Raw genomic sequence first — 16,122 nt, forward strand, 5'->3', positions numbered from 1 at the left:
TGCGAAGGGGCCTTTGGGCAGGAGGCAATCAAGAAATACTTACTGAACAAATGCCTGTCTCAAAGGACTGTAAGCGAACCAACTTACCTGCAGAAATAACTGTAAATAGCTTCCAAGTTTCTTAACTTCCTGCCTCAGCTCGTCCCCCAGCCTCGCTGTGCTTGTGCACGGAGGGTCGGCGCTCAGCCAGTGGCTGGTCAGCACCGCCAGCTGCTCAAAGGCACATGCCACCTGGAAAGTCTGTGACTGGGTGGCGCGATCAGAAGAGAACACTGTGAAAGGGGAAAGGGTATCGTTGGAAGAAACAATCACCAAATAAAAAGGGCTCACCTAGGAACACCATTAAAGCAACACTGTAACATAGCTCCAACCCCCCCCCCCCCCCCCCCCCCCCGAGCTCTCTGGGAACATAGTCAAATCCAAGTGTCACGCTCACTCACGGGCGATAATCGAGGCCCTGCGGCAACTCACAGTTCTCATGGCTCTCCTCATCTTGTTCTTCGTGCGCTTTGGAAATGGCAGATACGCCACTGTAAATTTTCAATAAGTTAAGAGTCAGAGTGTCTGCCATTGTTTTTTCTTCATCATAACTCTGCCCAAGAAAATCTAATGAAGAACCAATCAATTCTTTGCAAATTCCAGGAAGAAATGACTCTGCTGAACTTGAGTAAATGGTGCTTGGTTTCTCCATTAACCCTGTGCCAAGAGAAAACAGGTGTCTTAAGCCTACTGTTCACGCCCAGAAGTCTCTCTCAAACAAGGCATGAAGGCAAGCACATGACGGAATCATCGGTCAATGCATTCAGAGCCGGTCATTCTGAGTCCAGCCATCCTTAGGGCTTGATGCCACCGTGAAAACACAGGCCCACACAGGGATCAGTCACTTCTCAACAGGGCCACCCGCAGGCTTAGCCATCCCTCTGCAGCAATACGGTGAGAGAGAAGCCAAGACCTCATGGGTTAATCGTTTGGGTAGAAATTAATCTTCCTTAACACCTAACGGACTGTGGATTGGTGAAAATAATGATAGCTAAGTAAAATAAAATTGGAAAAGTAAGCAATTGAGTAAATGGTAGTGAAAGAAATAATCCAATACCCCCAGGTGTACTATAGCTCCCTCTCTAGGAATCCAATAATCACAACAAAAGCCAACTGAATATCGACAGAAACTACAGCACATCTCTTGGAGATGAGTTTTCAGAATATCTAACTTCCTACGCATTTTCCAAACCAAGTAAAAAGACTTCATTCAGAACCTCAGGAAATAACTTTATCCTGGAATGCCAGCAGGAGAGCAGCTCTTGTGATGTAACACACAGGAGTAGTTCTCGGGCCCATCCACGGCTGCTCGGAAGCAGCAGCAAACACAGTGAAGGTAGAATAAAAGCAAAAGGTGGGAATATTATTAAGTTAGAACAAAGACAATTGAGGAAAAGTTAAAAAGCCCCAAACTCCTAAGCCTTATTGTTATAAGGTAATAATTAATCACCATTACCATGCTGATGATAATCAATTATATGTCTTGGTTTAACAAGATAATGACTTATATAAATGCATTCTAAAATCCAGTATTAACGTTTTAGGAAAACATGCAAAAGTCTAGCTGTTAAATAAGACCCTTTCTATTAGAAGTTTCAACATTTCCAAAGTTGGAAAGTGCAGATGCAGGCCTGCATGTAGAACCTCATAGATGGACGGCTGCCTAAGAAGGAAAGAGAACAACAGACTCACAGCCATTGAGTCGATGTCAACTGGACCCTATGGGGCAGCGCAGAACTTCTTTACGAGACTACGAGACTGTAACTCTTTATGGGCGTCGAAAGCCGTGTCTTTCTCTCTCAACAGTTGCCTGGGTTGGCTTACATTTCTCGTTTCAAAGACTGCTAAAATATCAGAGGTGCACACAATAATATATCTTCTGTACTTTGTTTTTCACTTATTAAAAATATTATTGCTATATATTTCTGAACAGCTGCAAAGCCTTCCACATTTGACAGTCATTCTACTAAGAAGCTTTGAAATAAATCACAAGCACAGAACTTTAGGGATGGAGGGGCCATCCCAGCCATCCCATCCATGTGTCTGTCCCCACCACCCGTTTTCAGAGGTAATGGAAACTTCTAGGAGATGAAATCATTTACAGAGGAAGGGCCAGGACTAGAATCTGTTGAAATTTGACGTAGACATACCTGATGAACGAGAAGAATGCAGGTTCTGAATCGGGTGGACTTGTATGTCATGTAAGCATCCAGAAATTCTTCTGTTTTTCATCAAACTCCTACTCCTGAAAAGAAGTAAACCACAGACTTGTAGTTGCATAGCACATAAAATAATATTGTTAAGAATGTTCATATAGCCTCTAAAGAAAGGGGTGTGCCTGGGTGTGTTGTCCAAGCAAACATTTTCACCAAAGGCTATTTAGGTTTATTTGATTCAATAAGAATTGCCATGTTTAAGTGGTGAAGAGAGCTGATGGTGCCCGCTATCAAAAGATATAGATAGCATCTGGGGTCTTAAAGGCTTGAAGTTAAACAAGCGGCCATCTAGCAGAGAAGCAACAAGCCCACACAGAAGCACACCAGCCTGTACGATCATGAGGTATCTATGGAATCAGGTAACAGGCATCAGTAGACCCCAAACAAATAAACAAAAATACATATTGTTGAGAATAAGAGGGGGTCAGAGCAGAGACCCAAAACCCATCTGTAGACAATGGGACATCCCCTCACAAGGAAGGGATGAGTCAACCAAGGCCCAGTATAGCACCGATGAAACACACAATATTCCTCTGGTTCCTTGACGCTTCCTCACCCCCACTATCATGACGCCAATCCTGCCTTTCCCTGCAGGCTAGGCTGGAGCATGTGCACAGGTCCAGATAAGAGCTCCCAGCACACAGAGTCCAGGTCAGATAAGCCCCTCAGGACCAGAAATGGGAATAGCGATACCAGGAAGGAAGTTGAAAGGTGGGGAGAGGACAGAGCAAGAAACCACAGGGGAAGGGAGACAGTAGACAGTATACGATATGAAAATAATAATAATTTGTAATTTGTTCAGGGGTCACTAGGGTGAGACAGGGGGAAGAGAAGGAAAAAAGAGTTGATACCAAGGGCTCAAATAGAAAGTAAATGTTTAGAAAATAATGTTGGCAACATATGTACAAATATGCTTGATACAATTGATGTATGGATTATTATAAGAGTCCCCAATAAAATGATCTTTACAAATAACTAAAAAAAAGAATTGTAGTGCTTATAGGCACCATTCTAAGGGTATTATTAATGATGCAGAATAAGTATTTATTGAGCACTATTGTTTCCGCAGGTCCAGGAAACGGCTGGGCATTGCAAATGTGGCCTCTGGGCTGCTGTCCAGAGGGCATGAGAGACATGCACTCCAGTGGCGAGTGCTGTGGGGACAGAGTGCTGTGCCATGGAACCCAGCCCCCAGAGTCCTGAAGGACACACAGGAATCAGCTATACGGGGAGGCCGGCTCGAAAGCAGGTCATAATAGTGTTTTCAGACATAAGGACCGGGATGAGGGAAAACCATGGTTAAGAAAGGATTGCACACACAAAGAACCAAGTAAAGTTCAGAAAGATGTAGTCAGTGTACATGGGAGAGGGTCAGGGATGAGGCTGGGAGGCTGAAGTTTAGGAAGCTTGTCTTTTCTCCTGAACACATGATCCTGGGAAAGACTGAAGCCTGGGAGGGATGCAGAGCAGGGAGTCGCTGAGGAGTGGTGTGCTGTGGTGTGAAGGGCGCGCAGCTCTGCAGTGTCGCTGCCGCACAAAGGAAGGAGATGGCTCTATCTTCCCTCTCTTTTCCCGGTGCCTGGAGAATCACCGAAGCCCTCCCCTGAGCATGGCTGTTGAGTTACTACTCTTTCTAACTCCTCCTCAAAACAGCAGGCTACACTTTCTGTTACTGGGGTTCAGGGAGATGACACAGCCAACATCCATATTGCCATTGATTTTATATCATTTTCTGAAATCCAACTCCAGCACCCATGATTTCAGTGAAACTACTGACCCGATGGGCAGACTCAGATCTATGGCCGACCTTTTCCTAACAGACTTCCCTGCTGCTGCTGACCACTCGCTGACCAATGCTAGTCGTCAAAAGCTGGCTAACAAAGGCATCTGTCAGTAGCAGCTGAATGTCTCAACTATAAAAATCTCCCCACGAAGTCCTCTGAGGAAAGCAAAGACACAGGACCAGTCATAGGGACAGGAAATATTAATTTTCAAATGTTGCAGTCTTCCCACTTAGCAGTTGGAAGGAAGGGTACATTACGCCAAACTAGGAAAACTTTCGGCACTGTTGGCAAACAGTTTGAAACCCAAATAAAGGAAATGCTGTCACTGTCCTTTCAAAGAGTTTGTACTTAACCTCGGGCAGAAATTTACTTTTCACTGTCAACAGTATACATATCAAAATTTATAGACAGGCCAGCCAGTTACTTTATGCAGCCCTGGCGTGGCATCTCAGTGCCTCGCCGCAGCTCTGTAATTACGAGTCTGTCAGCGCTCCCATTACACGCCGACACTCTAAGTTTGCAATTCTGTCATAAACATCCCTGCAAGGCTGAAACTTCACACACAAGGTCTTAGCCCATGCGCAAATCAATATTTGCCCCCAAAATAGGATAGTTTTAAATTATAGAAGTTCTCAAAACATCTCTGTCAAATGAAAACATGCTATTTTAATATCTTAGAAAGAAGTTTTGATTTTTTTTTCAGTAGCATTTTAAACTTTGGTTGATTCCCTAAAAGTTGGGGGAGGCATAAAGGTACGAATCGTTGACATTCAACAGGCTAGACATGTTGTCATATTGTGATCCACTGTACTTTCCCCCCACCCACTGTTCTGATTACATAAAGTTTAAGTGTTTGTAATAAACAGTAATTTGAATAATTTAGATGTCTGGCTTTCATTTGGTGGGAAGTGGGCTTAAGTTACTCCTTATTAGCTTCTGTAGCCCAGCCCTCTTCAACTCATGCTCATGGGAGGCCAAGACTCTTTTGAAGTTCTCAAAACAAAGCCAGTCTGTTGGTATTAGATCAGAAATCACATTCTCTCCGCCCTGCAGGATTTAAACTTCATGCAGTCGGTATGAAGTACCAAACACTAAGAGCTGGTTAGGCACCTCTGACAACTCCAGCTGAGTCCAGCTCACAGTGACCTTCCAGACAGAGCAGAACAGCCCCTTTCGGGTTTCCATAGCTGACACTTCTGGCAGGAGCAGAGAACCGCATCTCTTCCCAGAGCAGTGCCTGGTCGCTACAAACTGTTGGCCTGTGGTTAGCAGCCGAACACACAACCCACTACGACACAAGGAGGGTTAGCTCCAGTGTTTGTGACAATTTTGTAATATCATCATCATCATCATCAGTCCTGTGTTCTACAAAATAATGGTTTTAGTCATTAATTTTATGGGTCAGCCTGACTACACTATGCTCAATAATTTAATCTAAGGTGATGCAATCAATCAGTTGAAAGGGGAGCTTCCTTAGGGTATGTTCTGCCTCTGGTCCACAGTTTCCAGCACTCGGATCTCCACTCTACACTCTCCATCACCCACCCGGTAACCTACCGATCTAGGGAGGCAAACCGACAGGAGGCTGCAGCCTGGACTTGCCAGGCTCTACAAACACAAGGTAATTCCTTGAAATCAATCAACCAAGATCTGCCCCTATACATCTATACTTACCTCTAGATACTGGTCTATCTGTGTCTATCTCCATCTATCTCGTGTACATAGAGAAGCTCCTGCTAGTGTTCCTTCTACAACCACTGCCTTAAATTTATCTAGAGAAACAAAACCAGTCACATATACATTTATTACATATATTACTTCTCGAGGAACCCTAAGAGGGCAGCGGTCATCGTAGAGAGAGTAGGAAGAATAGCACTACATATACGTCATCTCGTTATCTTCATGATAAACCCTGCAGTGTTGGGTGTGAGCTATCATCTCCATTTTACGGATGAGAGACTTGACATCTAGACACAGAAAGGTAACTTGCCTACCCACTCCACGCATCGGGCAGAGTCTGTAACTTTCACTCCTCTCCAGCCAGGGTTCAGAGAAGTTCCCTGCTCTCAAGGAGCTCGGGATTTGTTCACATGACATGCTTTAGATGGCTTTCTGGGTAATGCTTGGCTACGTCTTACTGGAGCTTAGCAGTGTGTCTGTAGCAGCTAAAGGAGCAGTTAGGGGACACTGGGAAACGATTCTTTCACATGCAAAAGTCAGGCACTAGCGTAGGACTGTTCAGAAAAACAGGAGATGGGATGTCACTCAAGCCTGGACCCGAGCACTGGCCCTTCTCACACCAGCTCTGGGATTTTGGAGCTGACGGTTACTTAACCTCTTTACGTCCTCGGTTTCTTCATATGTCACCTGAGGGTAATGGCAGTACCTACTTCAAAGGTGTATGGTAAGGGACTAAATGAGACAATGCCTGGCAAACAGCTGATAGCTGTGTTGGGTAATGATGATGGGTCTGTTGCTCCCCTAATGTCACTGACACTCACACCCCGAAAACTGTCAGCTACTCTTCAAAGTTCAACACCAGAACATCCACGTGGATGTCTGCTGGACACCTCAAATTCATCAGGGTAAAAAGAATCCCATCTGAGCCTCATCTCAAGGAAAAACATATTTATTCCCTCTAGAAAGGAACCCGAGTTAAATCCAGAAGTCAATCTGGAACCATCCTCTCCCTCAGCCCCAGGACCAGTCATCAAGTCCTATTGCTTTGCCTTTTGCATATGTGTAAAGCCCGACTTCTCTCCAGTTCCTCCGCTCAGGTCTCCGTCGACTGCTCTGACCCCTGGTTTCCCTGATTCCGGGTCCTTGAGGACAAGGCATTTTTAAATTCGGCGCTGTATCATAAGAATACGGCCGAGAGTAGCCATCAAAGAAGTGCTTGTTAGAAAGACAAAGGAACAGACTAAATCAGGTCCGCAGACCAAGGCCTTCCCATGATACCGTGTGCTCTCCGTCGTCTAGATGCCTGACGTGTAAGCCACACTGGTTCTTCCTTGAGAAGCATCGATTCCCTGCGGAAGTCTCTAGTGGATCTAGCTAATAAGCAACATTGGGCATACTGAGAGTGCTCTGTCACCATGATCGTGCTTTCGCAGCGCTCGTCGTACGCTGGCCGTCTTTAAAGTGCTGCAGCTTAGGAGAAAATATCATCGAATACGCCAAGCTCTTGAGGACAACTGGTCACTTAAGAAGAGTAAACACTGTTCTTTTTATAGGAAATTAGATTTATGCCATTCTAAATTGTTCTTCCTCTGACTGATACACAATTTAATGCCCTACACTGTAATTTGATCAGTAACATACTGTTCCTGGCATCTCTGAGTTCCCTGCACAGACAGATCCATCATGACAATAGATAGTTCTTTTAAAGTAAGTAAATTATATATATGTATACACAGAATACAAAACTGTCTTTACCTCCGTTTAGAAAATGAGGAAGTGGGTGCAGTTGTAAGGTCAGGTTCCCATTCATCTCCAGGATCACAAAAGACATCCTCACCCCGGTTACTCCCGTTGCTCTACGGAAACACAAGGGTGTGTTCAGACGTGTGGTAACTAAGGAAAGGAACAAGTCTATGACTCGTTATGATTAAAATATAAAATTATGGGTTGCTTGACAGCACAAAAATCTGCATTCCTGACAAAATAAACAATCAATCATAGGATTTTAGGATTTATAATATTAAGAGATCTGCTAAATCCAGCACTCAGCAATTGGTCTCAATTCACCTGACCGCATAAAGGAGAAATGAGAAGCAAGACTAAGAAGGGGACATAGCATTGGTGGCTGATTGCTTCCAGAAACAACTGTCTCAAGAGGTCTGAGGAGCCAGCCCCACTCCCAACTAAGTGGGCAGCTGCCCCTCCCCCCAGAAGAATGTATTTCAGAGGACAGCACTGATTCTGCAGCTCAGAGAGAGGGACATGTCTGATCAGAGCACAAGGGAGCAAATGAAGGGGGAGGAAGAGAGAGTGGAGCACATCCTGGCCCACCAAGCCATGAGGACGATATCCCCGATCAGAACAGCCAATCCACAGAGAAGACTATATAGCCGGCCCCACAATGAGACACGACATCCCTCCTTGACCCATAGCCCTACAGAGGGCAACACTGGAGACACAGTGTGGGAATTCCGCCACATCTGATCCCACTACACCGAGGCAAAACACTAAGAGCATGCAAAAGAACAGTAAGGGGAGCAGAGCAACGAAGTCCCCAGGGAATACCAAAAGTACACTTTGGGTTCAGGGTTCGACCAGAAATACTCCTAAAGGTCAACAAACAGTCCTTGAACTATTTACAGGCTTTTCTTTTTTTGTCATTGGTTTTTTTTGTTGTTTTCTTTTTGTTGCTTTGGTTTGCTGTCTTGTTTTTGTGCATGTTATTATCTCTACAGGTTTATCTAGATAAGATAGGCTGGATAAACAATCTGGAGGAGAAAACAATGGGACAGACAGTTCCCAGGGGACATGGGAGGGGTGGAGTGGGGGAAAAGAAGTGGTATTAACAAACCCAGGGACAAGGGAACAACAAGTGGTCCAAAATAGGTGGTGAGGAGGGTATAGAAGGCCAGGTAGGGCTTGATCAAGGGTAATGTAACCGAGAGGAATTACTAAAACCCAAATAAAGGCTGAGCATGATAGTGGGAAAAGAGGAAAGTAAAAGGAAATAGAAGAAAGAACTAGGAGGCAAAGGGAATTTATAGAGGTCTCAATAAAGGCATGTACATATGTAAATATATTTATATATGAGGATGGGGAAATAGATCTATATGCATATATTTATAGGTTTAGTATTAAAGTAGCAGATGGACATTGGGCCTCTACTCAAGTACTCCCTCAATGCAAGAATATTTTATTACACTGGCATTCCATGATGTTCACCTTCCCAACACGATCACTGAAGACAAAGTGGGCACACAAGCAAATGTGGTGAAGAAGCTGATGGAGCCCAGCTATCACATATATAGTGTCTAGGATCTTGAAGACTTGAAGGTAAACAAGCAGCCATCTAGCTCAGAAGCAAAAAAGCCCACATGGAAGCACACCAGCCTGCGTGATTATTAGGTGTCGAAAGGATCAGGTGCCAGTCATCAAAGAACAAAAAGTCAAATTATTATGAATGAGGGGGAGAGCAGAATGGGAACCCAAAACCCGTGTGTAGGCAACTGTACACCCCTTACAAAAGGGTTGCGGGGAGGAGAAGAGCCAGTCAGGGTGCAGCGTACCAACAATGAAACGTACAACTTTCCTCTAGTTCTTAAATGCTTCCCCGCGACACCCATCCCCACTATCATGATCCCAATTCTACCTTACAAATCTGGAAAGACCAGAGGATGTACACTGGTACACATGGGAACTGGAAACCCAGGGAAGACAGGACAGATGATTCCTTCAGGACCAGTGCTGAGAGTGGCGCTACAGGGAGGGTGGGGTGGAAAGGGGGAGCTGATTACAGGGATCTGTGTATAACCTCCTCCTTGGTAGATGGACAACAGAAACATGGTTAAAGGGAGACATCGGATAGTGTAAGATATGACAAAGGTATATTACCAAGGGTTCATGAGGGAGGAAGGAACAGAGAGGGAGGGGGAAAATGAGATGGTGATACCAAGGGCTAAAGTAGAGAGCAAATGTTTGGAGGATGGTAACAAATATACAAATGTGCTGGACACAATGGATGTATGTATAGATTGTGATAAGAGTTGTATGAGCCCCCAATAAAATGATTTTTTTTTAAAGGAACAATTGTCTTTTATCTTCAGACTAAAAGAACTGGATAATTCCAACTCTCATTACTGAGCATTTTGATTAAAGACCCATAGGAGAATGCTGACAAAACCAGGGTGGGGTGATGTAGAAAATTTTAATTCCCATGTGTGTTGCTGTGAGGTCCTGCCATGTGGGTTTTGACTCACAGCGACCTTCCCAACAACAGACGGAACCACTGCCTGCTCCTGCATCATCCTCACTGTTCTTGTGGTTAAGGCCGTTGTTGCAGCCACTGTCAGTCCATCTTGTCTCTCCACTTAGGCACGCATGTTCTTTTCCAGGGGTGGGTCTCTTCGGACAATTTGTCCTAAGTACATGAGACGAAATCTCGCCATCTGTGCTTCTAAAGACCATTCCAAGAGAGATCTGTTTGTTCTTTTGGTAGTCTGTGGTACTTTCAATTTTCTCCGCAACACCATAATTCTATGAATCTACTTTTCTTTGGTCTTTCTTAAGTCCATGTCCACTTTCGTAGGCGTATGAGATAGTTGAAAACACCGTGGTTTGGGTCAGGAAGCCCTAGTCCTCAAAGTGGCACCCTTGCTTTGCAAATTTCTCACGAGGCCATGTGCAGGAGAGTGACCCAAGGCAATGCATGTCCTCTCGACTACTGCTTCCATGAGGAAGGACTGTGGATTCAAGCAAGAAGAAATTCTTGACAGCTTCAATCTTTTCTCCATTTATCATGTTGTTACCTACTGGTCCAGTGGTGAGGATTTTCATTTTCTTTACACTGAGTTGTAATCCATAGAGAATGAAGGCTGCAATCTTTGATCTATTATCGGTAAGAGCTTCTCGCGCCTTCCTAAAAGGTCTGCTTTGAACATTATGCTCTTTTTCAGAACCATCTACCAGCGATCAGTTGGCAGAGGCAACTACAGGAGCCGGAACTTCAGCCAGTGCATTCCTGTAACTTGAGGAGGAACCTGAAGAGTGTAGTCAATGGTCCTGCGTGTGCATGTAGAAATTGTTCAACTGGGGTAGGTTTTGCTGTGTACAGCCTCTCCACAACAAAATTTCAAAAATAGAAAATGAAAGGAGAAAATAAAGGATCTTCTAAAAAATTAATTCATTGAATAATTCAGAAATAATGAATGGGAATTTACGAGACATAGTAAAAACAAAATGATAAAATCCGTGGGGTGGAGGGAGGGGTTGTTAAGTAATAAACACAAAAACCCTCAGGGGAGAAATAACATAACATGGAAGGAAACATTAGGATAAAAGCATTCCTGATTGAATCCATTGATCACAATTCTCTATTCAAATATTTGAACCCATACTATTCACAGCCCTAGGACAACACTACATAAAGTTTCACTTGGAGAATCAAGGGGCTTCCAAAGCTCATGGGCTCATCTTCCCATTCCATTTTCCCAAGAACTTCCGGAAGCTCCTCATGTCCTAATATGAAAAAAGAAGCAGACAATATGGCAATGTAGAGCCAAAAGTAGGCAACAAGGTAGCAGTGAGGGAAACCCCCACCACACTAAGGTCTACCTCAAGGCAAGAACGACCAGATGACAACAGTCCTGTTTCGGTGTTCTTCCTACACGAGCAGTACACAGATTCACTGCAGAAAGGTAGAAATCAGGAGTGCACATGAACATAAGGAGGGAATTAGTATAACCCACAAATGCAGAAACGAAGACACACTGTCACTGATCTGGCATAGCTTTTAGCTTGCTGGATTCTCTGTTCTGGTTATCCTTGCAATCCTGGAGAAAATAGACTGGGCCGTGGTGTAAGTACTCCTTTCATACAGGATTAGTGCGCATCGCTAACATTCCAGTCAGGCTCTCCGGGGTTGCTTTTATGGTAAGAAGAGTTATGCTCTCCTTCCATCATCTTTTCGGCTGTATCACGAGGGCACTGGCATCGTCACTGGAGCTGGAGCCCGCCAGGCCTTGGCTGCGGGCGGAAACAGTCTGACGGGGACAAGCTGTGCTGCTTCTCTGGAGGCTGGAAAGAGTTCACCATACAGCTAACTGGACCAACATGTACTTTTCCCCCTGGGAGCTCACTAAATTTATCCCATCATCAGCCATCTCTTCTTATGCCAATTTTCAGTTTATCTTTTTCTAAAAAAAAATTCTTTCGAGAAAATTGACAGATGAGCATAAAATCTTATATACAAAAAATTTAAAATTTACTTTCTCAGTCTTTAGTATTTAAATGTTATTCCTCATTCATAAAATCACATTTGTGTTTTCAAAAATTTAGAACTGGTGTTTCTTAATTTCTAACTCAGAAACTACAACTCTTACCACACTTAATAACTCCCTCATTTAGTTTCTTTTACTTTATTATTTGTCTACACTTGAGTAAAATATTTAATTTATTTTCATCTTTTCTTATTAAAGTACTCCAAGCATCAAAGCTTTAATTTGGTCTTTGGCAAACAGCAACAACACAAAAAAATCAGAAAATGTTTACTATTTAACAGATGTTTTAGGGAACACTTGAAATAAATATGAGGAAAATTAACTTTATGTTCATAATTTTCACAAACACCACAATAAATTCTATTTGACTGAAAATTAAATTAAAAGCTAAGGGAAATGTAGCAGATTAGGCAGTTTTTCTGGAAAAAGACCTTTGGATTACAATAGATAAAAACATACTAAATTTAATATTCTTGTGTGATAAAATGAAAAGAGCAAAGGCAACACAATTGAGAGGAGAAATAGATATGAATAATACAAAATCAAAAAGTACTTCTACAATCAGTCAAGCTCCCTTATGATCCATTTAAATTTTTTAGCTTTTTATATTTTCCACTTTCTTTTCAATAGAGGATTTCGTGTTTTCCTGTGTTATTCTTGTTTAGTGTTTTTTGTTTGTTGGTTTTGCAGTTTTTTCTTTATATAAAAATCCAGGATAGGTAAATCTATAGAGATATTAACTGATTGATGGTTCTTTGTGGGTAAGGCAGAGGATTTTGGGGGAAATGGGGAGCTGATGGCGGTGAGTACAAGAATGAAGAACACGTTCTGGAACTGATTGTGGTGAGGATCACACAGCTCTTCTTGGTGTGATTGAACTACTGAAATGTATGACATGTGAATTACATGCCAATGAAACTGTTGAAAAAAAGACTAAAACAACCACAATCACACACAAAAAGGTTGCTTTAGTAAGCTGTAGGGAGTTTTATTAAACAAAAAGATAGAAGCAAGAAGCTTTCCTTTCTCCACAGACCCTCCATCTCGGTCTATACATAGCTGAATGCAGTGTTTCCATTGCTCTGACCCTCCTGAGGAATTCTGGGCTCTTCCATTTGCACCACGTTCCAACTGCAGTTTTGGCATCCTTGGCACTCAAACTGTGTTCCTCTGAAATGTCCGTTGGGTTTTAGAAACAATATGAAGTAGAAAGGGGCCAGGGCAGGCCTGCCAGGGGTTGGGGTGAGGTTTCTCAATGGCCTCTCCCTTGAAGAAAAAGCAGGCGTACTATCATGATGGAAAAAAACTGGCCTTTCCTTACCGATGCTGTTCTCCATTTTCCTAACACTCTTCCTAACACCTCCATGACCACCTGTGTCCTTTGAGAAACTCAGTCATGAGTGGCTTTTTGGAATCCCAAAATAAAGTCGCCATATCCTTCTGAGTTGAGCACTCTGTTTTAAATTGAACTGTTTTGATGGTTTTGACCATTAGGGATCGTATTGGTAAATCTAAGACTCTCACAGGTTACAAATCATTGCATAAAAGTCACTTCTGTGGCTTTGATCTTGCTCAAAAACTTGATGGCAACATCAGCAGTCTGAGCTGGCTGCTTTTCAGAGAATGCCTTTGGCACCCGTAACTGCAAGCCTGCTGAGGTGAAAAACGTTAGCTTAAAACAGAAACTGTTGAGAGCCCAGCGTCAGCAGCTCGCCTGCCAATGGGAGCGCTCTGGTCTTCCTGCACCATTTCTAAACTTCAGCCACAGGCTCTGCATTTGCTGAGGGGGACACTCTTCCTTCTGGATTCATCTTTGGGACCGTCCTGACCTTCCTTAAGATGTTTGATCCAGCTAAAAAGGTTGTTTTAAGTGGAGTAGCATTCCTGTAAACTTGTTGCAAATTTTGGGAATTGAAGCAAATCAATGATTTGGGAAAATGTTCACTTTTTTAAATTTTGTATTTTAAAAATTATTATTTTTTTGGTATTAGCACTAATTTTATATTTGTCCCATGCACCCTCCTCCCACCAGCACGAAAAGGGAGGAACGGGGAGAGGTGAAAAATGAGGAGGTGATACCAAGGGCTCAAGTAGAAAGCAAATTTTTTGAGAATGCTGATGGCAACAAATGTACACATGTGCTTGACATAATGGATGTATGTATGGATTGTGATAAGAGTTGTACAAGCCCCAGATAAAATGATTTTTAAAAAAAACGATTACAAACAAATGTATACAGTGATATTTTTAGTTATGACTGCTTAAAAAGCAAATAAAAGCATATGGAACCACACATATGCAAAATATACACATATGTACACAATGGGAACCAGAAAGGTATTCCCCAGGTTGCCAAACCTAAGGTGTTGCTTGCTAACACATGGTCAATGACTACACACTGGGCGGTCAATTGCTTAAAGGTTATCACCCTGAGGGTTATCAGCCATCTAGAGCAGTCAGATCCTATAGTCCAGCAGTTCTCAATCTTTGGGGGTCACATGACGCTTTCACAGAGGTCACCTAAGACCATCGGAAAACACATTATTTCCGATGGTCTTAGGAACCGAGACACTGATCCCCTATCCATCTCAGGCAGGTCCACCCACATGCAGATACGCCCACATACGAGTACCAGGCATGAAGACTGTTACCCACACTACACCATGCTTCAAGACAAAATTTCATTTATTTGTAATTAGAAATAAATATTTCACAATATATAATTACCTACGGTTTTTATGATTAACCACTATGCCTTATGTTCAATTTTAACTATGAAAATAAATCCTGCATATGAGACATTTACATGACGATTCATAACACTAGCAAAATTACAGTTATGAAGTAGCAACAAAAATAACTTTATGGTTGGGGATCACCACAACATGAGGAACTGTTATTAAAGGGTCGCAGCATTGGGAAGGTTGAGACCCACTGCTCTAGTCTGTCCTGCCCTAAGTTGGGCCCACTCCCTTGTGATAAGGATAACCGATTGTTCCCCTAAAGGAGAACCAAAGCCCTAAGGTCAAGCAACCCAGGGAGGACCAAAATCAGGATGCCATCTTGACTCTAGAGTCCACCCACCTTGTCACACGTATGCCTCTAGTGGCCCCCCTCCCCCTTCCTATTGCGTGTACACCCCTAGCTCGTCCCCCTCCTGTTGCATGTATGCCTAGAGTAACCCCTTCCTGTTACTCATATGGTTACCTGTACTTAGGGGGGCTTGCCTGCCCCCTGAGTGTATATAAGCATTGATTGGAAATTTATTCTCTTTCTGCACGGGTCTGGCTGCTGAGATCATGGCTGTCCTGGAGGTGAGCGTTTGCATGCCTTATCTTGTCTGATGTCTCTTTAATTTCACCCCTCCATTCCAGAATCGCCCTTTGGACCCGTTCGATTGTGGAGTCTGGTACCCAACAGTACACATTATTAGGAAAAGGAAGTTTACTTTAAATGAAGCAAACTGCTGTATATCTACTGGATTTCTACTTATCCTAAATTTAAATATATATTTTTAAAAGTGTATAATCAAATAGAATAAGCTCTAAATTTCTATATTAATGATAACCATGTTAAAATAAAATTTTAAAGTCCATGTGCATGCAAAATGAAAGGAAATATACATAATTATTAATAGTAACTGGTTTAAGTAATGTGATGGGTTTCCCAACATTTTGCAAATATTTACCATGAATGTCACTTTTACAATTTTAATTTTAAAATTTCATAGAGACTTTATTAAAATCCAAACCTCATAAAGTTCTTTCATGGCTGCAAGCTTTGACTCAAACTTTTCCAGACTCCAAAAAGTTGAGATTCCTAGTTGCAGGTTACGAACCTGAACCTGTACAGGAGTTTCACAACTTCCCTTATCTGACACATCATGTCTGAAAGAAAAACAAAACCAAAAATCTCAAAACAACGTACACATCCTGGAACAAACACATTGAGTTACGAGTTTTTTGTACTAGAATAATTTCAAAAAAACTTCATATGAGTGATTAAATCTTTCCAGAACTGAGATTTTTAGCACAGTGATACTGATGCTAAGGCACAAAAGAGCTGTGGTGTCATAGTGGTAAAGCATTGGGCTGCTAAACACAAGGTCAACGGTTCAAAACCACATGA

General features: G+C 42.7%; 1 protein-coding gene across 1 annotated transcript in view; it reads right to left on the reverse strand.

Annotated features, from left to right (window-relative positions):
• The window catches only part of KIF14 (kinesin family member 14), a 70,069-nt gene that overhangs the window by 12,960 nt on the left and 40,987 nt on the right, over window positions 1-16,122 (reverse strand). Inside the window, exons 21-25 of the mRNA XM_075528751.1 lie at window positions 15,746-15,881; window positions 7,475-7,575; window positions 2,190-2,284; window positions 472-696; window positions 88-272 (exon numbers count right to left, since the gene is read on the reverse strand). Coding sequence (XP_075384866.1) covers window positions 88-272; window positions 472-696; window positions 2,190-2,284; window positions 7,475-7,575; window positions 15,746-15,881 — 742 coding nt within the window. The remainder of the gene's footprint in view (window positions 1-87; window positions 273-471; window positions 697-2,189; window positions 2,285-7,474; window positions 7,576-15,745; window positions 15,882-16,122) is intronic.

The sequence above is a fragment of the Tenrec ecaudatus genome, chromosome 1 (genome assembly GCF_050624435.1).
Source record: "Tenrec ecaudatus isolate mTenEca1 chromosome 1, mTenEca1.hap1, whole genome shotgun sequence".
Taxonomy (NCBI): Eukaryota; Metazoa; Chordata; class Mammalia; order Afrosoricida; family Tenrecidae; genus Tenrec; species Tenrec ecaudatus.